At 56.9% G+C, this 27,469-nt stretch overlaps 4 protein-coding genes across 4 annotated transcripts; 1 reads left to right on the plus strand and 3 right to left on the minus strand.

The window, feature by feature from the left end:
* Positions 1 to 92: 92 nt before the first annotated feature.
* On the plus strand, positions 93 to 14,297 carry RUVBL2 (RuvB like AAA ATPase 2). The gene is made up of 15 exons (XM_061172909.1): positions 93 to 412; positions 3,422 to 3,476; positions 5,044 to 5,099; positions 5,413 to 5,554; positions 7,402 to 7,531; positions 7,682 to 7,748; positions 8,682 to 8,788; positions 8,874 to 8,967; positions 9,363 to 9,486; positions 9,818 to 9,912; positions 10,009 to 10,127; positions 12,958 to 13,077; positions 13,464 to 13,593; positions 13,961 to 14,075; positions 14,189 to 14,297. The coding sequence occupies exons 1-15, from the start codon at positions 401 to 403 to the stop codon at positions 14,212 to 14,214; spliced, it is 1,392 nt and encodes a 463-aa protein (XP_061028892.1). The 5' UTR covers positions 93 to 400; the 3' UTR covers positions 14,215 to 14,297.
* Positions 14,298 to 14,480: 183 nt separating this feature from the next.
* On the minus strand, positions 14,481 to 15,544 carry LHB (luteinizing hormone subunit beta). Its single transcript, XM_061173401.1, has 3 exons — positions 15,489 to 15,544; positions 14,985 to 15,152; positions 14,481 to 14,723 (listed from the first exon to the last, which is right to left on the minus strand). Exons 1-3 carry the CDS (start codon positions 15,501 to 15,503, stop codon positions 14,481 to 14,483), a joined length of 426 nt encoding a protein of 141 aa, XP_061029384.1. The 5' UTR covers positions 15,504 to 15,544.
* Positions 15,545 to 16,248: 704 nt separating this feature from the next.
* On the minus strand, positions 16,249 to 19,013 carry SAXO3 (stabilizer of axonemal microtubules 3). Its single transcript, XM_061172490.1, has 5 exons — positions 18,858 to 19,013; positions 18,372 to 18,572; positions 18,110 to 18,271; positions 17,269 to 17,396; positions 16,249 to 16,782 (listed from the first exon to the last, which is right to left on the minus strand). Exons 1-5 carry the CDS (start codon positions 19,011 to 19,013, stop codon positions 16,410 to 16,412), a joined length of 1,020 nt encoding a protein of 339 aa, XP_061028473.1. The 3' UTR covers positions 16,249 to 16,409.
* Positions 19,014 to 20,992: 1,979 nt separating this feature from the next.
* Positions 20,993 to 22,408, minus strand: NTF4 (neurotrophin 4). Its single transcript, XM_061174016.1, has 2 exons — positions 22,294 to 22,408; positions 20,993 to 21,637 (listed from the first exon to the last, which is right to left on the minus strand). Exon 2 carries the CDS (start codon positions 21,623 to 21,625, stop codon positions 20,993 to 20,995), a length of 633 nt encoding a protein of 210 aa, XP_061029999.1. The 5' UTR covers positions 21,626 to 21,637; positions 22,294 to 22,408.
* Between the last annotated feature and the right edge of the window lie 5,061 nt (positions 22,409 to 27,469).

A 27,469-nucleotide genomic window follows, 5' to 3' on the forward strand; every position in this document is an offset into this window, starting at 1 on the left:
GGGCGGGGCTTGTCGCTGCGCTAGCTGATTGGCCTTCAGCTCTGTCAATCCGAAGCTAGGGGCCCCAAAATTGGCGGGGGAGGGAAGACGGTGGATAAGGAGGAAAGGAAGCGTGGGGGACGTGTGGTTGCCCGAAGAAGTGTTAAGAATTTTGCAATCGGCCTTAGTAAGGAGGCCTGGGTAAAAGGAGGAGGAGCCACGAGGCGTGGGGAATCGACTCAGGAGTTCTGGGAACTCATCTTCCAGAGCAGCCTGGATGGGCGGGGCCTGAAAAGTGACGCCGCGCCCCACCAGGAGAACCACCGAGATTTTTGGAGGACCTGGCAGTCTAGACGGGCCAGAAAGCCTCGTTCCTAGCGCGTTTCCGTTTCCGCTAGGATATTGGCGGTTGGTGAGCATCATGGCAACCGTGGTGAGTGTCGGCGTGTTGAGGGCTGAGGAGTCTCAAGGAGGAGGGGGCTGGACGGGGACTCTTGGATCTTAGCGCAGAGGAGGCTGGGGGCCTGGACTCCTGGTTCTGAGGAAGGAGGGAGCTGGGGCCCCGGGCTTCTGGATCTGAGGGAGGAAAAAAGAAGGGACTAGGATACCGGCATCCTGGGTTCAAGTGAATATTTACGGTCTCAGTGGTCAAATCTGACTCCATCATCTTATAGGAACTCCAACTTCCAATCCTCTGGGCGCAACTAGTGGCCAGTTCTCCAGTCCTTTGCCTTAAAGTCTGATGAGGGTTGTAGTGCCTTGGGCTCCAAGCCATCCAGCAGTCTTGGGTTGTTGATGGTGTGAATAGTACCTGAGTACAAGGAAGAAACACAGGCGGGGACCTGCCCTATGCGCTTCAGATCGTGGAGTTGCTTATTGAGTCTTGAGCCAAAAGAGAGAGTGTTGAGAACCCAGAGGGTGTCAGTAGAGAGCGGAAAGGGCCGGGGGCACAGAGGCTTAGGAACTTGTCATGGGGTTGTTTTAGCCATTTTCATATTCCCAGCATTTCATCAGGGCATGCCCAGCGTGGATGCTCAATAAGTTATCACTTGAATGTATGCATGTGAACTCCATAAAGGAGAGACCAGGTACACTGGGCCAGGCACCAAGTACTTTTCTGAGAAACATCTGAATGAAGAAGGGATGTAGCCTTGGCTTGGGGGTTGGACGTGGCTTCCAGTTGCCTCGGTTCCCATGGTGACCTCAGTCAAGATGGGGCTAGGGTCGGGATGAGAGTTAACTGGTGCCTGAGGGGCGACATGTGAGTCTGTTTCTGTTGTCATGGCAAAGGGGGTGGATGGGGAAGCGGAAGAGGAAAGGGCAGTGGCCACACTCCTGAGACCCAGTTCGCATGGGTGTGGATGAAGTATTGGGAGTATGAGGGGATGGTAGGAGCTGAGTTTTGTTTCCATGGGATCAGCAGGCAGCGGGGGGTAGGAGAGGCTTATGGTGAAAGGAGAGGTTTTGTAGGAGGCAGGTCTGTATGTTGGGATTGCTGAGGGTTGGGATTCCTGGACCAATGTCTATCTTTTGTCTCGAGTAGAGTCTGATAGGCTGTATAGGGGTGGGTGAGAGTATGTTCTCAATCTTCTGATAGCGGTTTGGGGGCAGTGAGCAACCTCCTGTGAGGAAGAGTAAGTGGGAGAGGTCACAAACTGCAAGGGAGGAGGCTTGTGACCACGTGGTGGTCAGGAAGTCTGAACTCTTGGTTCCAGAGAGAGGAGGGTTTTCCTTGGGTTGGATGCCTGCATCTCCTCTCATTCTGGTTAGGAGACCTGTGAGGAGGAGGAGGGTTGGGGGCAGGTGGTCAAGGAGCTGGGTCAGCGTGCTGGCTTCTTAGGCCTCCCTTTCTTTATTCGCCCCAGGCAACCTCTAATCTACTTTGTGTCTCTAGATTTATCTATCCTGGACATTTCATATAAACGGAATCATACGACATGTGACCTTTTGTGTCTGGCTTCTTTCACTCAGCATAATGTTTTCAAGGTTCATCCATGTTGTAGCGTGGATCAGAACTTCATCCCTTTTTTAAAAAAAATATTATTTACTTATTTATATAAATTTATTTATTTATTTTTGGCTGCGTTGGGTCTTTTTTTTTTTTTTTTAAGAATTGTATGCTGCGTTGGGTCTTCATTGCTGTGCGTGGGCTTTCTTTAGTTGCGGTGAGCGGGGGCTACTCTTCCTTGTGGTGCGCGGGCTTCTCGTTGCGGTGGCTTCTCTTGTTGCGGAGCACGGACTCTAGGCGCACGGGCTTCAGTAGTTGTGGCACGTGGGCTCGGTAGTTGTGGCTCGTGGGCTCTAGAGCACAGGCTCAGTAGTTGTGGCGCACAGGCTTAGTTGCTCCGCGACATGTGGGATCTTCCCGGACCAGGGCTCGAACCCATGTCTCCTGCATTGGCAGGTGGATTCTTAACCACTGCGCCACCGGGGAAGTCCCTTCATCCCTTTTTATGGCTGAATAATATTCCGTTTTATGGCTACCCCATATTTTGTTTATCTATCCGTTGATGGATGTTTTGGGTTTTTTCCACCTCTTGGTTATAAATAACACTGCCATGAATATCTGAGTGGATCTCCATTCGGTTCTTGAATTGTCCCAGGCGGTGTTTACTCATCTCTCTCCCCCACGGGAGAAGGGATAATGTCTGACTTTGCTCTTTGGAAAGCTGGGGACATGGGAGACCTCAGTACCTGCTTGTTGAGTGAGCTTAGCACTTCAGGGCGTCATTCATTCAAACTCCAAACATTGAGCCCCGAGGGAGACCAGTGAGATGTGGGCTGTGCCCTTCATGGGACTCACATCCATTGGAGCCAAGAACATTGATCCAACAGTCTACCTTGTGAGTGTGAGATCAGACTCCCAAAAGAGGCCCTTCCTTCTGTCTGGACATCCAGAGACCCTAGAACTAGCCGGGCAGGGGCTGAGGTCAGGGAGGGCCTCCCTTAATGAGTGACGCTTGATCTGATTCAGTGAGGGGGAGTGGTGAGAGCAGGCCAGACCAGGGACCTGCACATGCAAAGGCCTAGTGACAGAGAGCTGGGGCAGCGAGGCGCAAGGGGGCCTGGGAGATCAGCGGGGGCCAGAACATGTCCAAGTTAATGCCCACTCTGCATCTGTCCTCGCAGCTCTGGGGGCGGGGAGGACTTCTTCCTTCAGCAAATAATTCCTGGGCACCAAACATGGGCCCGGCCCTGGGGACAGGGCTGTGAACGAGACAGACACAGTCCTTGGCTTCCTGGGACTGACAGCTTAACGGGGTCAACCCACCAGCCCTAGTGGGTGACAACTGAGGAGGATCTGGTGTTTGGGACGCCAGCCCGCCTGTGGGGAGGAGTGGAAAGGACTGTCTTGTGGGAGGCGGGCAGGAGGGACAGAGGAGGGCTTGTTGAAAGCTGGGACCGCAAAGGCTCTTACTGATGCATCTTCCTCCAACCACAGACAGCCACAACCAAGGTCCCAGAGATCCGCGACGTGACGAGGATTGAGCGTATCGGTGAGTGAGCATGGATCAGGAATAGGACCTAGCCCCTGCCTGCCCCCTGTACCCCTGACAGAGCCAACTTACCCAGGACCCCCAAGAGGGAGTCGGCCTGCACACCATCCCACCATCCCCTGTCCCCCCTATCTAAGGAGGGAGGATCCTGAGTTCCAGAGCAGGTCAGATGGCTGGGGGCGGGGGTGGGGTGGACCATGCCAGACCTCAACCCCAGGCGGTACTGCTGCTGGCTTGGCTTCCCTGGCGGGGCTCCCGGATGCCTCAGCATCCTGCTTGGAAATCGTGAAAGTGGATATTTGCTGAGTGCTGACTGGGGTTGGCCCTGCACTGACTGTCCCAAACCCCCAGCACTTGCATCATCTCTGTGAGGGCGGGGACCTGGTCTGTCTCCTTCGTAGCGGTGTCCCCAGCACAGGCCCTGGCAGACCAGACGCTCCACAGATAACCACTGAATATGAGTTTGCATCCCTTGAATCCTTACAGTAGCCCCACAAGGCGCCTCTTGTGACTGTCATCCCAGTTTTAGCTGAGGTGACCAAGACTCAGAGCAGTCAAGCCCCTGGTCCCAGCTCACCCGGGACCAGGAAGTTGGGGTGTAGTGGCAACAGCAGGGTGCAGCCTTTGCAAAGAGCCTTACTTGCAAGGAGGAGACTGCACTTATTTGTTCACATTCATTCATTCAGAGCTTCCAAAAGAGGCAGTAAAGGGCTCCTGGCTATGAACCTGGGTTCTGGAAGCACGCTGCTGGGTGCCACTTCTGAGCCGTGTAGTGAGGGGCTAGTTGCTCTCTGTGCCTCAGTTTCCTTACCTGCAAAACAGTGGGAGAGTAGTTCACCTCCTCGGTTGACATAAGATACAATAAGGTAAAGCACTTAGCTATCAAGGGCCAGCCCTGCTGGGAGCTGAGGACCCAGGAGACTCTAGCTGCACCGAGTCCCTGCCCTCGGCGTGCCTACAGTCCAGCACAGGGGTTGACACATCTTTCCTTAAAGTGCCAGATAGTAAATCTTCTCTGTTGAAAGTAATCAATTCTGCTGCAGCAGTGCGAGAGCACCCCCAGATGGTGTGTGAGCGAATGGATGTGGCTGTGTGCCAATAAAACTTTATTTACAAAAACAAGTGCCCACCCACAGGCTGTAGTTTGCCCAGCCCTGGTCTAGTGTAAAGCATTGGAATCCTGCGTCTTCACCTCTCACTGGCCGTGTGGTCTTGGGCAAGGGACCTAACCTCTCTCAACTCCTCCCCGCCTCCATGTCAATGAGGGCCTGGGGGCGATTATTGAGCCCTGGCCATGATCCAGGGTGATAATAGCTGAGACTCTTGTTCTCAGAGTTACATGGAATGAGATTAGAACCTGGGAGGTCACTCAGGCCACCATGTAGCCTAAGAGCCACTCTTATTTACTGAGCATTTACCATGTCCGGCCATCCTCCCAGTGAGGTGGGGAATCGAGGTGCCCCTGTGACCGAGGAGGAAACCAGGGCTCGGCGGGGAAGCCCCTCAGGCCACACATCAACACGAGCTGGCTGGTAACCGTGTCTTCTGGTTCTTTCCCCGCACACAGGCGCTCACTCCCATATCCGGGGGCTGGGGCTAGACGATGCCTTGGAGCCACGGCAGGTAGAGCCCAGGGGGCCGGGGTGGGAAGGCTGCTCCATGGGGGCCTCGGGCAGAGGGGACCCAGGGCTGTGGGGAGTATGGGGACTGCGTTATGATCTTCCAGACCTTTGTCTGCGCTGTATTTATAAAATTCAGCCGCATGTGCAGTTTTATCGTTCTTTAAAAAATGGGGGTGGAAAAGGCTTTTTTGGCTTTTTTTCTGAAGTCCCAGCCAACAATGTCCTGTTTGATCTCATCAGCCTGGAGATGGTAGAAATGCAGTAGTAGCCCAGTAGGAAGTCACCTTGTGTGCTCTGTCACCTCCCACCCCCAGGCTTCCCAGGGCATGGTGGGCCAGCTGGCGGCCCGGAGGGCAGCTGGCGTGGTGCTGGAGATGATCCGGGAAGGGAAGATCGCCGGCCGGGCAGTCCTCATCGCCGGCCAGCCGGGTACTGGGAAGACGGCCATTGCCATGGGTAAGACACCTCTCAGGGCAGGATCTCTTCTGGCCTTGCCAGATGCTCCCTCCTGTGTAAGTCAGGGTCAGGTTCAGCCATGTTTAACAGACAGCCCCAAATGGCAGTGGCTTAAACACTATGGGTTTATTCTCTCCCATAGAAGAACCTGAATGTAGGCCAATTCAGCCTTGTTGAACAGTGAAGGCTCCTACCTTCCTGCCTCCACATCACTTGCTTCCATGTCAGGGTCACCTCATGTTGCAAGAAGATGGCCTACGCTCCAGCCATCCCACCCATACTCCATATGGGAAGAAGGAGATAGAGGAATTGCAATGAGGGTGTACCTCCTAGAGGTAGCTCCCTTTAAGCAGCTGTCTTGGGACTCCCACGCACTCTTGCTTATATTTTATTGACTAGAACTTAATGGCTACACTCTGCTGCACAAGAATGAGACATTAAAACTTATTTTAATATTTTAATTGGGATCACTGCTACCCTAATAAAATGGGGGATCTGGAACGAAGGAAGATGGGAAAGATGGGCATTGCATAGACAGCCAGCAGTCTCTTTTGCAATGCATTAGTGATTTAAGATCTTTTTACTCACAACTGTCCCTCATCCTTGTTGAGCTCCTATTCATCCTTCAGAACCCTACCTAGGCATCTTTTCCTCATTGAAGCTTTCCTGGACTCTCCTCTCTTCCCACTCATTCCCACCTTTGTGCCTTGACTGTGGGGCCAGGCAGTGAGAATCAAGGTAACAGCTAGGTCTGCAGTTAAGATAAAGTAGCACTCATTCGGGTACCCTGGTGTGCCAGGCCCTGGACCAGACACTGCGGACACTAAGATGATTAAGACCAAAGTCCTGACTTTAAGAAGCTTCCGGCCTGGAGGAGGTGTTCGTGGACACGGTCCCGTCCAGGGTGATGAACAGAGGAGGCTTCTACCTCCGATGAGGGGTGGTGGGGAGAGAAAACGGGGTGGTGGTTGTCAGGAGAGACTTCCCAGGTGAGTCAGTGCCTGAACTAAGACTTGTAGGATGTCTGGGAGTCTCCTGGACAGACAGTAGGGAGCAGGACACCCAGGCACAGAGTGTGACACACATCTGTAAAGGGGACCAAGGAGAGTTCCCAGCTCACACTGGTCAGGAGGGTTCGGTGACTTCCTGTCCGGGAGACTTGGCTCAGAGCTGGGCAGAGCCCTCAGGAAGGGGAGCTGGCAGAGGGGCTCAGCGCTTGGAGTGATGGCAGGAATGGCCCCGCTGTCTACCAGCCAGCTCCAGGTCCCAGACCATAGAGGAGACCCGTCCCTGTGCTGGTTCCAGACCATGTGACGGAGTCATGGTTGAGCGCCAGTGTATGCCTGCCCGCCCTCGTAATCGCTCCTATGCAGGGTGCCATCCCGTGCCAGTGCTTGTCATGTTGTCAGTCCCATTACACAGAGGGGCAAACCGGCTTGGGGAGCAGACTTCTCAAGGTCGCCCGGTGCTAAGCACCGAAGCCGGGATTCGAACCTACACAGTCCGACTCTCTTACCTTCAGTTTCAGCCCCTTGCCTCTACCCCTGCTCATCACCCCCAAACCCTGAGGCTAAACAGCTCTTAGAGGTTGGGAGGCAGGCTTGGCAAGATCACAGAGTCGTAAGGTTCGCCCTCTGGGTAGCGCAGGGTTCTGATCCAGGGCCTGCCCACGCGGCCCTCCGTCCCCTGCCTTCTCTGCGTCGCCCTGTCTGCCGCTCAGCACCCTGCCCCTCTCTCCTGCTCTCCTGCCTGAGGAGGGAGAAGAGCTGGTTTGCCACAGAGCGGGTGTTGGGGACCTGGTGCCAGGGCTGCCCCCACCTACCCAGGCTGCCTCCCCTCCTTCCCAGGCATGGCACAGGCCCTGGGCCCTGACACCCCGTTCACAGCCATCGCCGGCAGTGAGATCTTCTCCCTGGAGATGAGCAAAACGGAGGCGCTGACACAGGCCTTCCGGCGCTCCATCGGTGTGCGCATCAAGTAAGCAGGGGGTGGTGCCAGCTCCCAGCGGCCTTGGGACGTCCCCCCCTGGCCCTGGCCAGCTCATCCTGCACCCAAGGGCTCACGGGAGTTGGCAATTCCTGAGGGCGCAGGCCTCGGGCTCTCTCCTTAGATCTGTTCTCTGCCCAGGGAGGAGACTGAGATCATCGAAGGGGAGGTGGTGGAGATCCAGATTGATCGGCCAGCAACAGGGACGGTGAGTCTGCTCCCGAGGCTAGGCTACCCCCAGGGCTGGAGGGTGGGGGTCAACCTGCACTTTTAACACCTGTAAACAGCCTCCTAAATTAGTCTCATCTACTGCAATTAAATTTTTTTTTTTTAAACATCTTTATTGAAGTATAATTGCTTTACAATGGTGTGTTAGTGCAATTAAATTTTGAATTTTAAAAACATGGTAGGAGAATCTTTAAATATAGGGAAAGCTATTCCCCAGATAGTTCTTTAAATTAGATTTTGATTACAGGAGAAATCCGTGGATACATCCTTCCTTTAAAAATGAACAAGCAAAACTCCCTTTAACTCCCTCCCCAATCCCAGTCCTTTTATGCTGCCGCCTGTCCCTACAAAGGGAGCACCTCACTGTGGAAACAATTCCAGGGCACAGGAGAGACTCCAATGTGCTGGGAAAAGCCCGGACTTGGCGACTGTTCATCTTGTGAGGAGGGGCGTGGCATTTTGTTTTCTTAGCTTATCTCGTGGGGAGGGGCGTGGCATTTTTGTTTTCTTAGTTGTTTAGCTGAGTTCTTCTGGGTTTGTGATAGCCAAAAGCCACCTTTCATTTGGGTATAAAAAAGGAGTGTTACAGTGGGACCCCTTTGGCCATTCTGTGAGACCTCAGGTCCCTGTTGTTTTTATAGATTTTGTCTTTTAGGTTTTTGTTTGTTTCTTTACTGGATTTTTAATAATAGCTTTATTAACGTGCAGTTGACAGCCAATAAGCCACGCCCTTGAAGGTTTACAGGATGTTAGGCTTTGACACACATGCACCCAGGAAGCTGTCACCGCAGTTGTGACAGTGGATATCTTCGTCAAGCCCCCAAAGCTGCCCCATGTCATGCTTGTTCCGAAGCTGTGTTAGGGAGACATTGGGCCCGTCTCTGAGCCCCTTGCCTGGCATGTCACCCCTCAGGGCTCCAAGGTGGGCAAGCTGACCCTCAAGACCACAGAGATGGAAACCATATACGACCTGGGCACTAAGATGATCGAGTCCCTGACCAAGGACAAGGTCCAGGCTGGGTGAGCAGTGGGGGCCGCACCAGGTGGGCAGGGTAGGGGAGCTCTGGCCCTTCCTTTCCTCACCCCCGCCCTCCATCCCCTGCAGGGATGTGATCACCATCGACAAGGCCACGGGCAAGATCTCCAAGCTGGGACGCTCGTTCACACGCGCTCGAGACTATGACGCCATGGGCTCCCAGGTGGGCCAGGGCTCCAGGTCCCCTCGGTCAGGCACCAGGATGTTTCTCTCTCCTCCATCACCCCAGGGCCCACAGGGTCTGGATCCTCCTGTCACCCCAACCCCATGTCCCTGGTACTCCTGGTTCTTCCCTGTACCCTCTAGGACAGCTGGGACCCCTCAGCTTGGCACTTGGCTCATGGTTTCCAGGGTCCTCCAGGAACCCCCATATCCTTCAGTGCTGTTGACTGCCCTGGTCTTGACTACCTCTTGGGCCTGGGGTTTCTGGGTAACCCCCATCTGGATTCTTAGTTCCATTCCAGGGAGTCCCAGTCTCCCCCAGACGGCCCCTTGGGCCCCCCCACTTCATGCTCTTTTCTGCCCTTATCCACACTGAACCCCACCCCGGCCCCATAGACCAAGTTCGTGCAGTGCCCAGACGGGGAGCTCCAGAAACGCAAGGAGGTGGTGCACACGGTGTCCCTGCACGAGATTGACGTCATCAACTCCCGCACCCAGGGCTTCCTGGCCCTCTTCTCAGGTGAGGCCCAGCCGTCGTCTCCCCCCGCCCCGGGGGGCCTGGCAGCTCCCCTCTCCCTCTCCCATCCACCAGTACGGCCCCCTCGTGACCATGGCTTTTCCCCTCTTCCTCCATGCCTGTTCGCTGACTCCTGTTCTTCTCTGTGAGTGTGGTTCTTCTCTCCCCCTGTGTTGCCTCTCTGGGACATCTCCGACTCCCTGGCCCTCCCGTCGTGCTGCCACTCCAGGCTTGGTCTCTCTCCCCTCTGTCCCCGGCGTCCCATCCTTCTGCATCTTGGTCCACCCTCCAGCCCTGGATCCCTGTCTTGTCTCTGACACCCCGCCTCCCGCAGGTGACACAGGGGAGATCAAGTCAGAAGTCCGAGAGCAGATCAATGCCAAGGTGGCCGAGTGGCGGGAGGAGGGCAAGGCGGAGATCATCCCCGGCGTGAGTACCAGGACAGGGCCAGGGCAGGGGACGTTGCGGTGGGGGAGAAGAGTGGGCGCAGGAGGTGGGTTTGACATCCGCCCCCCTGACCCCCAGGTGCTGTTTATCGACGAGGTCCACATGCTGGACATTGAGAGCTTCTCCTTCCTCAACCGGGCCCTGGAGAGTGACATGGCGCCTGTCCTCATCATGGCCACCAACCGCGGCATCACCCGGTGAGCCACTGCCGGCCCCTCAGAGGCCCCTGGGGAGAATGGGGACCTCTGGGTGGCGGGAACGGCCACTGGCTAATCAGGGCACGTTTGGTGAGCACCTCGTTAGGGAGGGGTGGGCTTGGCTATCCCCGAGCTTTGTGGCCCAGACAAGACAGTGTACTTTCCCCTCAAACAAAAGTAGGTGGCTGGTCAGGGCTGGTGGGCAACTCTGCTCCACAAGGAAGTCCAGGTGCCATGTTCTTTCTGTTTTCTTGTTCCCTTAAGGCTCCAGTTCCCAAACTGTGTGCCAAGGCACCCCAGGGTACTGCAGAGAACACAGGAGTGCTGTGGGATGTGTTTTGGTTTTTTTTTGGCTGCACTGGGTCTTCGTTCCTGTGCGCAGGCTTTCTCTAGTTGCGGCGAGTGGGAGCAACTCTTTGTTGCGGTGCGCAGGCTTTTCATTATGGTGGCTTCTCTTGTTGCAGAGCATGGGCTCTAGGCGTGCGGGCTCAGTAGTTGTGGAGCCAGACTCTAGAGCGCAGGCTCAGTAGTTGTGGCGCACAGGCTTAGTTGCTTCGCAGCATGTGGGATCTTCCCGGACCAGGGCTCGAACCTGAGTTCCCTGCATTGGCAGGCGGATTCTTAACCACTGCGCCACCAGGGAAGCCCCTGTGGGATGTTTTAAGGTTTTAAGGGATGCACAGTGACATGTTTTGGACGCTGCAGAAACTACTACAATTAAGTTGCTTACACCTAACTGCTTAATAGAAATAAAGGGAACAAAGCCTAGTATTTCTCTTGACCTAAGGATACCATGGAAAAAATCCTGAGACATGAAGGGTACCAGACGCCATAAAGCTTGGGAACCTCTGCCCTAAGGTGTTGCTGTGCCATGTCCTCCCTGCTGGCTCTTCCCCACCTCATCTACGTTTCAAGAGTCCACAGGAAGGGAGAAGGAAGTGGAGGGCAGAGAGCTCGCAAGAGGCTGGGGCCCAAAGGCTGCACCCAGCACGGCCACCTGGACCCATTACCCAGGGCTGCTCAGGTGTGTGGCAGCACCTGGCTGCACGGTAGCCCAGGGACCAGCACCTCCAGGGCAGCAGCCATGTGCCAGCTGCAGTGCAGGGAAGACAGGGGCATGGCTACCGGGGGCAGCAGGCAGGTCGTCCTTGGCTCTGTGCTTGACCCTTTTCCAGGATGAACTGCTTGGCCCCCTCAAAAGAAGCTCGGGAGGTAATATTGTCTCAGCCCTGCTTTATTATTATTATTATTTTTTTGGCCATGCATCACAGCTTGCAGGATCTTAGTTTCCCAATCAAGGATCAAACCCGGGGCTTCCCTGGTGGCGCAGTGGTTGAGAGTCTGCCTGCCAATGCAGGGGACGCGGGTTCGAGCCCTGGTCTGGGAAGATCCCACATGCCGCGGAGCGACTAGGCCCGTGAGCCACAATTGCTGAGCCTGCGCGTCTGGAGCCTGTGCTCCGCAACAAGAGAGGCCACGATAGTGAGAGACCCGCGCACCGCAATAAAGAGTGGCCCCCACTTGTCTCAACTAGAGAAAGCCCTCGCACAGAAACGAAGACCCAACACAGCCATAAATAAATAAATAAATAAAATTTAAAAAAAAAAAAAAAAGGATCAAACCCATGCCCCCTGCAATGGAAGTGCGGAGTCCTAACCACCCGGACCACCAGGGAATTCCCTCGGCCCCATTTTAAAGCTGGGGACAGCAAGGCCTGGTAACTTGCCCAAGGTCACACGTAAAAGGTGGCAGGGCCAGAATTTGGTATCCAGATGACAGGGTTGGACAAGACCAGGTGAGAGCATGTTTGTAGCAGCTGCAGGTCAGGCTGTGGGAACAGGGGTGTCTCCTGTGAGGGGCAGCAAATGCAGCCACTCCTCTGCAGATTCCGTATTTGTGGATCTGCTTACTCGCTACAGTTGATTTGTAGCCCCCAAATTGGTATCCATCACACTTTGGCGGTCATTCGCAAACGTGTGCAGAGCAGGAAAAAATTGAATCGCCCACGGCAGACAGTCCAGACGAGGGTCAAAGCAGGCAGTGCTGTACCTCCTAGTTTCAGTTTACAGGCTGTAAATAAGTGTCCTTTTCCTGATCTATTTAGTGCCACATTTGTCACATTGTATGCTTTTTGTTCCTGGTAATTTTGCTATTTAAAATGGCCCCCAGCTGTCCAGTGTCGCTAAGCACAAGAAGGCAGGGATGTGCTGTATGGAGAAAACACATGTGTTAGATGAGCTTCCTTCAGGCACGAGTTCAAGTGCTATTGGCTATGAGTTCAGCATGAATAAGTCAATAATGTATATTGAATAAGGTGTCTTTAACCTGAAACCAGGCTACCTATTGGTTGGTTGCCAAAAATTGTGACCAGAGGCTCACAGGAGCCTAACCCTGTATTTGCTAATTGAGTATTCGCCTCCACTTTGTAGAACGCAGCTACCATGAATAACGGGAATCTGCTGTTTCCTAGCACCACGTGCCAGGCCTTGTGCTGGGCCAGGTGCAGGCGGGGACAGGACCAGCACAGTTGCTTCCCTTGTGGAGCTCTGTGTCAAGCAGAGGAGTGGGACCTTGATCCGGTAATCCCGGACACAGATATCTAGCGAAAACCAGCTCAGCTCCAGGGGGATTGATGCAGTCAGGGCGTGGCTGCGCCTTCCGGCAGTGACACCAGCCCAGAGCTGAAGGCTAACGGGTATTTGGTCCAGTGAGCCAGTGAGCGGGCTGCGGCCGAGGGGGTTGGTAGGGGTGGGGTGTTCTGAGTAGAGGGAGTGGAGAGCCAGGTTCTAAGAGCATCACCCTGACAGCCTCCCTTTCCCCTCCTCCCCAGGATCCGGGGCACCAGCTACCAGAGCCCCCACGGCATCCCCATTGACCTGCTGGACCGCCTGCTTATCGTCTCGACCTCTCCCTACAGCGAGAAAGACACAAAGCAGATCCTCCGCATCCGGTGCGGGTGGGGGGCCCCCCTGGCCTTCCGGGGCAGGTCCAGGCTGCAGGCCTGAGAGGCAGGGCTGGTGTCTACCCTGTTTGACACGTGGCAACACTGAGGTCTGAGGGGGAAGTCACTGGGCCTGCCAGAAGCAGAACTGGGCTGGGCATCCAAGCAGTGGCCTATGATGGGGGTCACTCTTTGGAGAAGGGAGGGGCTGTGCCGGTGACTGACCTTGGGGAAAGAGCCCTGGAAGGGGGAGGCTCAGGAGGCCCAAGGTTTGGGCCCAGCCTGTGCCTCGGTGGCTCTTCTGTGCTTCTGAGGACGTGGACTCCACGTGTACCCCGGGAGGTCCAGCAGCGCCACGGCCCTGGCTGAATGCCCCCTACGCCCCCTGCCCGCAGGTGTGAGGAGGAAGACGTGGAGATGAGTGAGGACGCCTACACGGTGCTGACCCGCATTGGGCTGGAGACCTCGCTGCGCTACGCCATCCAGCTCATCACGGCCGCCAGCCTGGTGTGCCGGAAACGCAAGGTCAGCGGCTGCGTCTGCCCAGGGGTCAGATGAGCGAGTGGAGGACATGCTACTCCCAGGGCTTTCCCTGGGCAGTTGCATTTAGTCCCAGAACTCAAATTTTCAAAGGCAGGGGACTTTGGTCTCTCGGGTTAATTTCTGTGGCTCCCAGCCTGACACACAGGAGGTGCTGAGTAAATATCTATTGGCTGCAAGTTGATGCCATTAAGTCCATTTTACAGGTGAAGAAACTGAGGGGTGGGGAGGTGGGGCCCACAGCCACGAGGTGGCCATGGCAGGATTTGAATCCAGGCAACCTGGCCCCAGAGTCCTCACCCTGACCCGCCTCCTGGGAGGGGCCCCACTGAGGTCTCACGTCCCCTATCAGGGCACCGAGGTGCAGGTGGATGACATCAAGCGGGTCTACTCGCTCTTCCTGGATGAGTCGCGCTCCACGCAGTACATGAAGGAGTACCAGGACGCCTTCCTCTTCAATGAGCTCAGTGAGTGTCCCCCTCCCCGCCTGCCCCAGAGAGGGAGGAGGGAGCCCGGCCTGGAGAGCTCAGGCCCTGCCCTCGGGGCCACACTGACCACGTGGCCTTCCTTCTCCCGACAGAAGGTGAAACCATGGACACCTCCTGAGCTGATATCACCTTCACCCCCGCTTCCCCATTTTCTACCAGAGTTCTGACACTGACTTTGTATAAAATGGTTCTGAAACTGGACCTATCGTGTGTGTGCGTGGGCGCGTACACAGGCACACACACCCTGAGACCCCAGAAAGACACCCCCAGAGTGCAGTTTGAGAAGTCTTTATTAGGAGGGATGGGGAGGAGCGTCTGCTGGCTCCAGGAGTTGGGGTGGGCATGGGAGGTTGAGGTGGGCATGGGAGGTTGAGGTGGGGATCCTTAGAGGAAGAGGAGGCCTGGGCGAGGGGAGCGGTCACAGGCCAAGGGCTGGGCTCTGGGACCCCCACAGTCAGAGCTGCTGAGGCGGCAGGGCCCGCAGTGACAGCTGAGGGCCACGGGAAAGGAGACCATTGGGTCCACACCAGGCGGGCAGCCGGGGAGCCGGATGGAGGCAAAGCGCAGCTCGCGGTAGGTGCACACTGGCTGGGGCACAGGCGGCAGGGCAGCCGGCAGCACCCGAACCTGGAGGTGGCAGGGTTGGGTGGGGGGGGCTTGGGTGTCTACTTGGGGCCAAGCCCTCCCCCGAGCTCCCCCACTGCACCCTACAGATCCCAGACTCGGGTGTCCAGAGGACCGTCTGTGCTCTCCCACATGCCCAGCCCCTGCCCCGGGTGGCGGGCCACCCTTCCACCCCCGGGGCCACTTCCTATCTTCTGCGGGCCTGGCCCTGAGTAATCCACCTGGAGCTGAGGTGGCAGTACCCACCCACCCCGGGCAGCTCACCATGCTGGGGCAGTAGCCGGCACAGATACTGGTGGTGAAGGTGATGCAGACAGGGCAGGCCTCGTTCTCAGCGGCCAGGGTGGCGTTGATGGGCCGGCACAGCGGCCGCAGTGGCCCCCTGGGTGCCCACACCCCGGCCACGCTCAGCAGCAGCAACAGCAGCAGCCCCTGGGACAAGGTCAGTGCCTCAGGGCCAGCCTGAGCCCTCCGCCCCGAGTCCTTAGCACCCACCCCCCAGCCCTGCGTACACACGTTCGGGGACCCTGACGTCTTCCATTCAAGAATCTCCCATCCCCATACCCAGGGACCCCAGATACCCCAGCACTTCAGATACCCACCCTCAGGCCCTGCACCAGCTGCTTCCCTCCTCCTGCCAGGAAGCTTGCTGGCTCTCCACACCCTTCTAGAAAGAGGCCTCCTTTGCCAGGTCACAGGACTCTCCCTCTTCCTTCCAGCCGTGGCCTGGATGTAGTCGCAAGGGGCCCAGGGGCCCTGCGGTCTTACCTGGAGCATCTCCATCCTTGGTGTCTCCCCTGCTGCGTTTACCTGGTCTTATAGCTGCAGGCTGTGGGGGCGGCAAGGCCACTGGGGGCGGCAGCATGGTGGGGTAACCAGGACACTAATCTCCCCGGGGGCGAGAGGCAGACAAGGTCGGGGAGATGCAGGAATGGCCCAGTGGCGCCCCCCTCCCCCCACTCCCTGAGTGGCTTCCGCGCCGAGAAGCAGAAGACGCCCAAGGTGAAGCGGACTTCACAGACTCAGTCCCCAGGTGCTAGGGAGGCCGTGGTGGGAGCACAAGAAATAGGGTATAGGAGGCCGCAGCTGTGCCCCTTGCCTTGTGGGTCCCCCTCTACCCATCCTGAGGGGAGCCCGCCAGAGGCTAGAGCGCCGCCCGTCTGACAACCCTCCAGTGGTGATAGGCTGAAGCCTCAACCCTGCTCCACCTGCCGTAGACTGAGTCCGACTTCTTAGGAGGGGTGTGGCTTCGATGTTGGATTCTGTCACCAGAGGTGGGGGGGTCCACCCAGACGCGCCGCCCCTCCACCAGGGATTCAGCGGGAATCCCACCTGCCCCACACTCAGGCCCCAGAAACCAGGATGCCGGAACCGAACCCAGCAAAGAGCGTGGTTTAGGCTATTTAACTCTGTCGTTGACTGAGATAAGCTCTGCCCTTTCCGCCGCAGAGGGTGTGTCCCACCCTCTAGCCCACAGCCCCAAGGTGCATTTTCCAGGCTCAGTCCCGCCCCCGCGATCGAGTGGACGTGTTAGATTCGACCCGCCCACGGTCCAAGCTCTGCCCCGCCCCCAGGTGGGGGCGGGGTTCTCGTCTTAGCCCCACCCAGTGTACCCCTAGTCCCAGTCTTCCAGGCTCGGCACCGCCCCCGCTTGGGGGGCGTGTCCAGGGCGGGGCTGGCCCGTCTGGCTCAGACCAGCGCCGGCTTTAAGCTCCCGTAGTTGGAGTTCTCGGTGCTGTAGGCTTGTGGCACGCTGTAGATGCCTGACTCGGGTTTACAGTGGGGGCCGCCCCAGGGCAGCTCCAGCGGGCAGAAGCGGTCGAGCCGGCGGAGTGGGTGCAGCGGGGGGCCGTAGGATTCTTGAGCCAGAGACAGCGCCCCGCGGTGCGGCACGGCTGGCATCACCGGACGGGCGCGGGGCACGCGGATTTTCGGCGGCCGGAGTGGCCGAGAGGAGCACGGACCGGGCGGCTGCTTCGGGCCGTGGCCCCAGGCCTGGGGCGTCTCCCCGAAGCTCCAGGAGGTCACCGAGTTCTTGCGAGGGTAGCCTGACAACTCCTTCCTGTCGGGGGTTGGGGTGGAGGCACGATGGGGAGGGCACAGCTAGATAGATCCTCGAGGACACATTTGTAGGAGTCAGGGACCCTTTAGGAAGCATGGGACTGGGGAGTCCTAGCCTGCATTCCTGGGTCCTCGAGGTATTTAAGGGCCTGGAATCTGGGACTTTCGCATCCTCGGATAAGAGTTATCTGGGGGACTCAAATACCAAAGGAGGCCCGCCCTAGACCCTCAGGGCCACGTCCCCAGATCCAGAACTCCTTCTTGGGCCGTTTTCAGGCTTCTTGTTCCTGAGAGTTGACACTAAGTATACCAGGGCGCTAAAAAAGGTAGGGGCTGGGTCTGAACTTCTGATTATTGCACGTGCAGGAGCTGAAGGCCGAGACTACTGAGTCAGAGACGGGGAGCCAACACCGGGGGGGCTCGGCGTCCCACCAGCCTATGCGGGGGCTGTGCAGGGGGGCGGTGCCAAGGGAGGACCCAGGCTCACTTCGAATAGGCCTGGAAGTCCCAGGCCGAAGTGGTCAGATAGAGCTGATGGCGGTCCAGGATGCCCTGGTCAGAAACAGTGAAAGGCCGGCCGGCCAGCTCGGGGTTCTTCGTCCAGGGGATTAGAGCCTGAGGAGGATCGCGGGAGGAGGGATGAGCAAGAAAGGTTTCATACCCCTTTTCATGCCCTGTGCCCCAGACGGAATTCCTCTTCCTTCGGCCTCAACAGCGCCTCTGAAACAGGCCGACACCCGCCCCCAGAATCAGAATCCTTCCTGGCCAGTTGCACGCCAGTGCACTTCAGCTTCGCTCCCCAAATCAGAACCCTTACTAGCCTCACCTCCGAAGTCCAAATACTTTCTGCCCGTCATCGGACACAAAGCCAAGCACCCAGTCACTAAAAAACCTTCCTTGTTCCTCCCCTAGATTCAAACCTTCTCGGTCCCGCCCCTGGAATTCAGCTGTGCCTCGGGCGACTATTACTCCTTACACCTCCCTAACAGGGAAAGCCAGCCCCGCCTTCCGCCCCAGACCGGCCTCGGAATATTCAAGCTCCGCCCACACGTACATTAGGCTACCTAGCTCCGCCCGCAGCCTCAGAACCGCCTCCTAGGCCCGCCCCAGGATTTACTAGCTGTGCCCCCAGCCTCAGAGCTGGGATTTCGGGCTTCCAGTCCCCTCCTCCTCCTGGCTCCGCCTCAAAAGGCCTAAGCCCCTTCCCCACTCAATGTAACCTCCAGATTCTGTCCCACTCTTTAGACCCCAGACTCAAAATTCCCTCAGACCCCGCCCCAGGGTCTCAAAGCTCTGCCAGATCCTGCCACTGCGGTCTTCTCTGCTACCTGGGAAGGGCCCCCTCGGTTGTGGTCCGCAAGCTCCAGGGGCTGGGGCCCGATGAAGGAGGTGGCGCCCCGGTCCAGGCTGGGCCAGCCGGTGTACTGAGCCCTTGTCTCACTGCACTGGTGCTTTGTGATCAGAGGGAGGCGCCAGCCGCGGTGTCTGAGCTGCAAGAAGATGACGCAGGGACCCAACATGAGGGCGCACGGAACTCCAGTGCGGTCCCCAGCCTTGTCTCCCGCGGACCTGGGCATCCCAGAACCTTACTTTTTCCGCTACATCCTTGATCCCCACAGTCCGCGTGCGGTCCGCAGGTTCTGGGGCCTTGGGCTGCGCGTAGGGCCCGCCGTGGGTCTTGGGCACGTGAGCCGAGCCCGAGGTTGTCTCCCATCTGCTGGTGACCTCGTCGAAAGCCCAAATATGCAAATCCTGCTTTGCGGCCGGGGTCAGGGGCTCCGCGACCGTGGACTGAGGAGAAGGTGCAGGACGTCAGCTAAAAGGACTCAGGAGTCTCGTCCGCAAGCCCTGATCTTTCCCAGTCAGTCCCCAGCCCTTTCCTCCCGCCAGTTCCAGGCATCCGGGTTCCCTGACCCCTCCTCTCTCAGACCCAGTCCCTGGAACCCTCCTCCTTCTGTCAGACAGGACTCTAAGCCCGGAATCCCCTTTTCTCTCAGCAGGTGTCTGGATCCCCAGGCCCCTCCTTCAGTCTGGGCCCCCAGTCTCCTCTTGGCTAAGAGCCTAGGGTCCTCTCACCTGCACAGTGGGCGGGGGAAAGGGCACGGGCGGGATACAGTGGTGGGCGACGCCACTGCTGGTGAGATGCCAGCTGGGCTGGGATCCAGGCACCTCTGTCCCAGAGATGGGGGACCGTGGGGGACCGGAGCGCCGAGCTAGGGTCCAACCCGCCATGGTCCCACCCCCGCCCCGTAGCCTAGCAGGAGCCGGCTTGTTGTTGCTGTTGCCCCGGGTGACAGAACCCGCCCACCCTATACCCAGCCAATGGAGGGCCTGCAGGCGTTCAGATGGATGGAGTGAGAAAGACACCCAGGCAGGAGGGAGGAGGATTTTGAGAGAGGAGTACAGAGACCCCAAGAGGGGCACAAAAACTCAGAGAAATGCGGGGGTGGGGACGGAGACCCAGAGGGAGAGGAGGGCAGAAAGTGCGGGGGAGAGCAATAGAAGTCCAGAGTTCAGAGAGTTTGAGATCCAGAGACCCAGAGAGGGGGCAGCAGAGAGAGGGGGACAGAGACCTGGGGCGGGGGGTGGTCAGAGACCCAAAAATAGAGGAACAGAGGGAGAGGAGGGCAGAGCTACCCAGCGCATCAGGGCATCCATGAGAAACATCCCCCTTTCCTATAGGGTCCCGGCCCTCTTGGCCACCTCCTCCCTCTGCCAGGACAGCCCACCTCGGCAGCAGAGGGCAGGGGTGGGGGACTGGGTAACGATTTCCAGACTTCTCCAGGGCTCTCCCTCCCTCCCCGTGTGTGCTGAAGGACTCAGCATCAGCTTCGGCTTCTTCTGTCCTGCCTGCCTTTGATTTGGTTGAAAACTTCCACCTGGGTATGGGGGTGGGTGAAGAGGGAGGGACCCACAGGGAAATACTTAGCAATAAAGAGGTGGGTGTGGAAAGAGCTTTGCTGAATGAGAAAGAAACACACACAGGAATGGGTGAGACAGTGAGTGAGAAACAGGGACAGAAAGAGAGCTAATGACCCAGAGATGATGGGACAGGAATTTAGACAGAGAGACAGCAAAGGAGGCGGCAGAAAAGAGAGCGGGAACCACAGACCCAGAACACAGAGATGTAGAAACAAGGGCAAAAGTGTGGTCTGTGTTTGCATGCGGCTATGGAATGGTAATATATGAAGGGGTGTCCTGAGGGTGTGGGGTCTACCCCTGACTTCTCTTGTCACTTCCTCACTTTAAAGCCCTTTTGGTCGAAGCCTCTGCCTCCTCAGTCCCCACTATCTCATCCCACCAACCCATTCTTCAGACAGGGAAAACTGAGGCTGGCTTCTGCAGCCTGGCCCAGGGTCCCACTGACCCCCTCATTCAGGCTTCTGGGGCCACTTCTCCTGTTGGATTTTCCTGGCTCACTCTAGGCTGATCAGAGTCCAAATCACCCCTGATCCCAGCCAGGGGGCAGGCCAGTTGGTCAAAACCTCATGCTCTACTCAAGCTGGACAATGGTAAGGTCTATTTCTTCACTAGTATAGGGTAAAGGTTGGGACAGGGAAGAGGGGTAGAAACCTGATTCCAACTCCCCACCAAGGCCAAACTCTTAAGCATCCTGAGCTCCTGTCATTCAACCTTGCTTGTGCTCCTGCTGTGATAGGTAGCTCACTACCTCAAAACAGAATATCTAAGTCAACACTTGCCCTATCTGACTAAGTAAGATTTCTCATTCGAACCCCAGCTCCCAACTAGTTGCCTACATGTTCCAGTTTTTATGCTCCCACACACACTTCTTGACATATCCCCTCCTTGTCACTCTCTCCAGGGTGGGCAAGGTGATGTCCTCTGAGATCACATGGTCAGCAGCTTAGAAGCTGAGGGCCTCCAATGGTCAAATCCACCAGAGCTGATCTGACAAGTTGTGTATTAGAGCTCATAAACAGTAGGCACTCAGAAAATATTGGCTATCATCATCATCATCATTATTACCCTCAAGTTCATCCAAGAGAACTCCTATTCATCCTTCAAAACCCCATTTGGTTTCACCATCTGTCTTTGTTGCCCAGATTGAGCTCTCAAAATCAGAGAGCTGTGATTTTTGTGACCATTTGACGAGTTCCCAAACTGAGGCCTAGAGCAGCCAGGCCACCCCTGAGGTCTTTCAGCATCCAGCTCTCTTCTTCCTCTACCTGCCCAGTTCCCGGGCATGGGCCTCAGGCCCGGCCAGTCCGGCTGAGGAGCGTGCAGACACAGGCAGTGTCAATTCGAATCCATCGCCAGCCCACACGGCCCTGGGCATCGGTAGTCAATGCCCGCACGTAGGACTGCTTGGCCTTACACTCAGACACCCAGTGCCTCCGGTCCACACCCCGGCAGCCTCCTCCACCCCCACCGGGGCCACCTTCCCCAGCGCTGTCAGCCTTGCAGCGGGTTTCAAAGAAGTACTGGCGAAGGGGACTGCCACCAGCCGCAGGCACCTCGCCCAGCACCTCCACCTCGCGCCCACGCAGGTCCACAGCAGTCCGGCGGTCTGTCACCCAGCCGCTGACTGCGTCACACACAGCCAGCTCTCCGCGGCGACTCGCTGGTGCTGTCTCACTCACCCCCCGCCGACTGCGGTTGGCCGGGCTGCCAGCTGGCTCCCCAAAGGCTCCAGCCTCCAGCAGGAAGAGCAGAGGGGGCCCAGCGGGGGTACCCCTGGACAGGGCTACTCGGGGGGACAAGAGGTCCCACTCGGGGACTGGAAATGGGGGCAGGGGTGAGGGTGAGGCGTGGGGCTCCATTGGGACACTGGGGAGGAGGAAAAGTAGGAGGATGGGGAGGGAGCCTGAGGGGTGGGGGAGCATCTCGCTGAGCACCTGAGGATAGAGAGAGGGAAGCTGGAATTAGAGAGAAGGATAATAACTTAGTGGGGGGGGCCGATGGGAACTCCAGGGGGACCTGTGTGCCAGAACCACAGGGAGGCGGTTCTGGCACTTGTTCTAGAACTTCGGGGGACCCTATATTCTAGGACTTCGATAATGCCCAACTTCTAGATTAATCATAATTAGTCTACTATTATTACTATTAATAGCCAACAAATGGGGAAATACAGGCAAATGGGGAAATACAGGCTCAGAGAGGTTAGTGACTTGCACCAGGTCACACAGCCAGCAAATGCCGGAAGTGGAACTTGAACCCTGTCCCAGCAACTCCACTCTGCCATCCTGTCTCTACAACCCCAAGGAACCCTAAGCCCTGCAGCCTGGAGGAGGTTTGAGTTTCCAAAATTCTGAGAAAGGTCATGTTCTGGAATCCTAGGGAGACCCAAATTCAGCTTAAAACTGCCACTGTGAAGGCAAGACACTTCCTCTCAGGGGGGGCTTCAGTTTCCCTGTCCATGAAATTGGCCCAGGGCTGGGAGACATTGGCAGGGGTGTGGATATTGCAGTTTCTCTAGAACATTCTGGAAGCCTGTGGATTCTGGGAAAGGATGGCCTGGAGAGGACTGAGAAGAAGTGGGTGGTTACCAGACCTGTCAGCACCTCCTCCGCCTCCGAGCTCCGGGGTTGGGGGCCCCCAGGCTCCGGGGGGCCCCTGTGGGGGACGCAGGTGGCCCCCTCCTTCCTGACATCTCAGGAGAGGGAGGGGGCAACCACCTAGCGGAGGAAGGGAACAGGTAGGTTATAGAGGCAGGTGGAGGAGGGGGCCTGAACACTCCCCTTCTCAGTGTTCCTCTCAAAGTGTAGGGGACCAAGAGCCAAGGCTGCATCCCCCTGCTAGAGGCCCCTGCCCTGCCCAGGTGATGGCTCCTGGATGGAAAGCAGATGGGGGGGAGGAGAGGGGAGGGGAGACGCTGAGGATGAAAGAGGCTGGAAAACATTACATCCTCCTCAGCCCATTCATCTCTCAGACAGGGCAGGGGCGGGGCTGGCCTGGACACCCGGGTCCCTGAGCACCCACACTTAAGAAGCCCCGGGTCCCCGAGGCTGCTTCCTGGAATGTTCTCTCCTCACAGGACAGGCCAGGGCCCGTCCAAGACTTCTACTGCACATACCTGCCGTGGCCGCCTGCCCTGGCTGGGAGATGGGGAAATGGGAAAGGCGAATTGTGAAGAGGGGCACATGCTGACCCAACCAGAACCCGGAGTGTAGGTTCCCAGCTGCCTCCTGCCTCAGATCTGGAGTCCTGGGCCCTAGCTGCCCCCTCCCTTAGGAGAACAGGCTCTCGCCCCCTCCTCACTCAGACCCAAGAGCCCCGGCCCCAGCTGCCTCCTCTTTCAGGAACTCAGGTCCCCAGCTCCTTCCCTCAGATGCGGGAGTCCAGGCCCCCAAATCCCTCTTCCTTCAAACCCAGGAGTCCGGACCCCCAGTGCCCTCCTCCTTCAGACCCTGGAGTTCTGGAGTTCAAGCTCCTTCCCAGGTACTCAGATATACGGACTCCCCGGCCCCCCCTCCCCCAGAAGGTTTAGCCAGGGGGTCCGGACTCCTGAGACCCCGCTGGGGGTCACGGGCTGTCCCTCTGGGACACTGCCCTCCTGCCTCAGTTTCCTCCGCCAAGCCCCGCCCCCGCCGGCCCCGCCCCCGCCCCTCCCTACCCGGGGGCAGGGCGACCCGGACGCCGGAATCCCGGGGGAGGAGGCGCGGAGGCTCTCACCTGGGGCGCACTCCTCGGCTCCCCCGGCTGCCCCTGGCGCGGCGGCGGCTCCTCCTCCTGCTCGCTGGCTGCAGGGACGCCCGCTCGCCCGCCGGCTCCTCGCGGCACAGGCTCCCGAGGGCCCGGGTCGGGGGCGGGGGCGGGGCGGCGCCCGACGGCGGAGGAGGGGCCGGGGGATCCCGCCTTCCACACGCGTGCCGAGACCTCGGAAGCCTGGCCTGGCTAGCTCAGCCCTCCGCCCGCCTCAGTCCCAGGAGGCCAGGCGCCAGCACCCCTCTCCCTCCCTCAGACCCCGGAGTCCGGGTCCCCAGCCCCCTCCTCCCCCGGATCCAGGAGTCCAGGTCCCCCAGACCACTCCTCCCGCAGACTCCGGAGTCTGGGCCCGCGCAGCTCCCTCCTCCTTCAGACTCAGGAGTCTGGACCCCCAGCCCCTTTCTTCCTCAGCTCCAGCCCCCTCCTCCCTCAGACCCAGGAGTCTGGGCCTGAGATTCCTTTGCGTTCTTTTGCCAGTGAAGTGTCAATCCCCGGGCAGATTCCCACCCTCTGCTCTCATCCCCAACTCTCCCGGGAGCTCCAGGCCAGACATTAACCAGCTGGGCTCGGGGAGTGATAAGGCCCGAGGCCCCGGGGAGACGCTGGGTGAGGGGGTCTCTCCCACATAAGTCCTCTCTGCTGGAATTTCCTGGGTGGGGACTGGGGAGAGGGTCTTGTCTTGAGTTCAGATAAGAGCAACTCAAGGTATTCTAGGATCCGGAGATAGACAAAGATATGATTTGGCAACAGAATGACCTGCTTAGAGAAAGAAAGTGAATAGTGACAGATGAAGGGAGGTGGGGGAAAGGCACAAAAATGGAGAGGAAAAGGGGACAGACTTCCAGAGAAAGAGGGAGACAGAAACCCAGAGAGAGAGAGAAGACACAGATGCAGAGAGAGGGGACAGACATGCTGAGAAAAGGGGACAGAACCCCACAAGGGGGACAGAGACCCAGAGAAAGAGAGACCTTAAGACAGACGGAGATCGGACAGGAGTTGGAGTCCCGGGACAGACTTAACGCTTCACCCCTCCCCTGGAGCTATTTTCAGGAGGAAAGCCGACACCCGCCTTCGTGGAGGGGGGGGGGGGTGGTCATCCCGTACCCCTCCCTCAGCCTAAATATAGCATGGCAAGGTGGCGGGAAGGGTGTCCCCGGATTAGGGTGTTCCCCTCACCTCTCCCCATCCGAGCCAAGGCCACATAGAAGGCTGCTGCAGTTGTTTATTGGGGTGGAGGAGGGGCGTTTCCCAGTCTTTGAGTGTCCACTCAGGTCACTTCCCTGACCTCGCCATGCTTCCCATACCCCTAAGCACCGAACATGCCCCACCCCCTACCAGAGGAACTTTATGCAACTTTCAGTCTCTGATGGGGTAGTAGGGGTGAGTTTTCAAAGAGTAATGGGAAACAGTTTCCGTCTCCCCCTCTCTCCTTGGGTCTCTGTCCCCCTCTCTCTGTATCCCTCTCCTCTCTGTCTGGGTCCCTGTCCGTCTCTCTTCTCTGGATCTCTGGCCCCTCCTCTCTGGTCTCTTCCTCTTTCTATGGGTCTTTGTCTGCCCTCCTGTCTCTTACCCCCTCCCAGACTGCTGCCCTCTTCTCTCCTGCTCTCCCTCCTCCCCTTGGGTATCTCTGTCCTCTCTGCACGTGTCTCTTCCTCTTTGGGTCCCTGTGCTGGGCTCTGTGCCTGCCTCCCAGACTCTGCCCTGTGTCTGTCACTGTGAGGGGGTCTGTCTCCATTTCTTTTCCAAATGTGCCTTTCTCTCCATTTCGGAGAGAAGTGTTATATTATTTAAAGGTTACATTTTTTTCAACCTTTATCAAACACTTCTCACAATCTGTACCTTCTTCTATCTCTCTGTGTAAAAAGGTGGTTGGATTAAATCAGGGGTTTCCAAACGGAATTTGTTCGCCACATTCTGAGTTGTCAAGAGAGACTCCTCAAACCAGTTCACACCCTGTGATGCATCACACTGGCGCTCCTAAGTAAGATTTCATTTGACCAAAAAAGAAAGGGGGGTGGTTTCCTAGCTAAAAATAACAACAACAACTCTCTGTAAACCACTGGATGGACTTTAATAAATTAATACAAGTACTTTGAAAGTTACGTGGCACATAGGCAGCCCTATATATGTGAGTGACGTAACCATCCTCCTCTTCTTCCTCCTCCAAATGCCCTTTTAGTACTGAAAGACCTCTGACCTTGGGTAACCCCCTCCCCTCTGAGCCTTAGTTTCCTCATTTGTGAGAAATGAGGCTGTTAGACTCGGGAAGTCCTGTGCAGACCAGCAGGCTGATGGGGACATGTAGGGTCAAGCAGCAGGCCACAAGTCCAGCCCCCCCATCCCTCCCCGGGGACAAGCCACGTGACCTTGGGAAGCCACGCCCATGCTCTGAGACACTGCTTTCTCCCCAGGAAGATAGAGTGGGCCCTGCAGTTTGTCTGACACACTTCTTGAGCTGCAGGAGGTTAGGGTGGTGCATCCTGATTTGGGATCCCTTTGTGATTCCATGGAATACACTGTGCATCTCTCTCAGGTTCAGGGGCACTGACTTTTTCTGCCTTTTTCTTTTTTGGTTCTCTTTCTCTGGGGTGCTCTGGTCTCTTTCCAACTCTGGGTCTCTGTCCCTCTCTCTCTGGGTGCCTGATACCTGCCCCCTCTGGGTCTCTGTCTCCCTCTCTCTTTGGGTCTTTTTCCCCTCTTGGGGTTTCTTTCTCTTTCTTTCTCTGGGTCTCTATCCCTCCCCAGCTCTCTGTCCCCCTCCTTTGGGTTTCTATCCCCCCATCATGTCTGAACAGAGTACAGTTTCTCCCCCTTTCCTCTTCCCTTGTGGCTCTGATCTCCATGTCTGGAAGGAAAACTCCAAGGGAAGACAGATAGAGGAGGGGTCTGAATGGCAAAACAAAGCAGGTGTGGGGTAAATGTAAGGGGCATCTATATCTTCCAAGTTCACCCAGAAGCTTTCTGTGTGACCAACTGAATCTACAGATACAGAACCTAGCCCTGCCCCTTATAGGGATGACACGGGGCAAGCCAGTTCAGTTGGTCTCCTAGAGTCCACATAGCACATTCACTCCTTGACACATGATTCCTTCCCAGTGCTGTTATCCTTGGGTCCTGGCGCTACCATTAAATGCAAAACAAACCAGCATGGCCCTGTGGTGCTCATACATACAGTCCAACTCAACCCAACGTTCCTACAGGACTCAGGGACGCAACTTGATGTAACCCAAACCAAACAGTTGTATGACCCAACTGAACTGGTCCTACGAGGTTCACATGATTATACAACTCATTACGACTCAACTCACTGTAGCCCCGACAAACTTCTAGCCACATAACTCTACACAATTCAACACAACAGAACCCTGAAAGACTCCTATGCTCATACATTCCAACCCAACTTAACCTCATATAACGTAGAAAGCTCACATTCTATCACATGACTCTTCGTATTTCTACATGACTCACAAGTTCACAGAACTTAAAATAACATGGCCCTAGAAGAATCACAAAGCCACGCAGTTTCCAGTGTCTCAACCCAACTCTCCAGCACCATGCATGAACAATCAGTCCCAACAGTGCCGTGGGTGACCACCTTACTTGATCCAACATGGCCCTAGGGGACTCATAAAACCACAGAATCCTGCATAATGCAGTTGGACAAGACTCACCTACACTCGTAACCCAACCCGATCCAACATGGAACTAAGAAACTCACAAAATTATGTGACAAAACCTATCTCAATACTACCTCAAGCTTTGCACAACCCAATGCAATACAAACCGATGGAACCTCCCCCTCAAATCAGCATAACCCATTGCCATTCACTGTCACCTAAGGAGGTACCCGCAGGGGCTACCAATCCACAACTCAAGACCCAATAAGACTTAGTGTTCCCCAACCCATTACCACTTAACTTAGTTCTTCCTAAACCCGACACCCTCCCCCCAACTTTCCTTCCTCCCTTCCCTCCCTCCCTCCCTCCAAGGAAATGTGAGGTTCTGCAGACCTCAACTGTCCC

Source organism: Eubalaena glacialis, chromosome 18, assembly GCF_028564815.1.
Source record: "Eubalaena glacialis isolate mEubGla1 chromosome 18, mEubGla1.1.hap2.+ XY, whole genome shotgun sequence".
Lineage (NCBI taxonomy): Eukaryota > Metazoa > Chordata > Mammalia > Artiodactyla > Balaenidae > Eubalaena > Eubalaena glacialis.

Excerpts from the sequence above, each read along its gene's own strand:
- RUVBL2 (XM_061172909.1), top strand. Across the intron at positions 9,913-10,008 it reads AGGCGGAGATCATCCCCGGC|GTGCTGTTTATCGACGAGGT; the intron begins GTGAGTACCAGG and ends CCTGACCCCCAG. Across the intron at positions 13,078-13,463 it reads AAGCAGATCCTCCGCATCCG|GTGTGAGGAGGAAGACGTGG; the intron begins GTGCGGGTGGGG and ends CCCTGCCCGCAG.
- LHB (XM_061173401.1), bottom strand. Across the intron at positions 14,724-14,984 it reads CCGGCTACTGCCCCAGCATG|GTTCGGGTGCTGCCGGCTGC; the intron begins GTGAGCTGCCCG and ends TGCCACCTCCAG.
- SAXO3 (XM_061172490.1), bottom strand. The coding sequence starts at position 19,013 with ATGGCGGGTTGGACCCTAGCTCGGCGCTCCGGTCCCCCACGGTCCCCC. Across the intron at positions 18,272-18,371 it reads TCAAGGATGTAGCGGAAAAA|CTCAGACACCGCGGCTGGCG; the intron begins GTAAGGTTCTGG and ends ATCTTCTTGCAG. Across the intron at positions 16,783-17,268 it reads GACTTCCAGGCCTATTCGAA|GAAGGAGTTGTCAGGCTACC; the intron begins GTGAGCCTGGGT and ends AACCCCCGACAG.
- NTF4 (XM_061174016.1), bottom strand. The coding sequence starts at position 21,625 with ATGCTCCCCCACCCCTCAGGCTCCCTCCCCATCCTCCTACTTTTCCTC.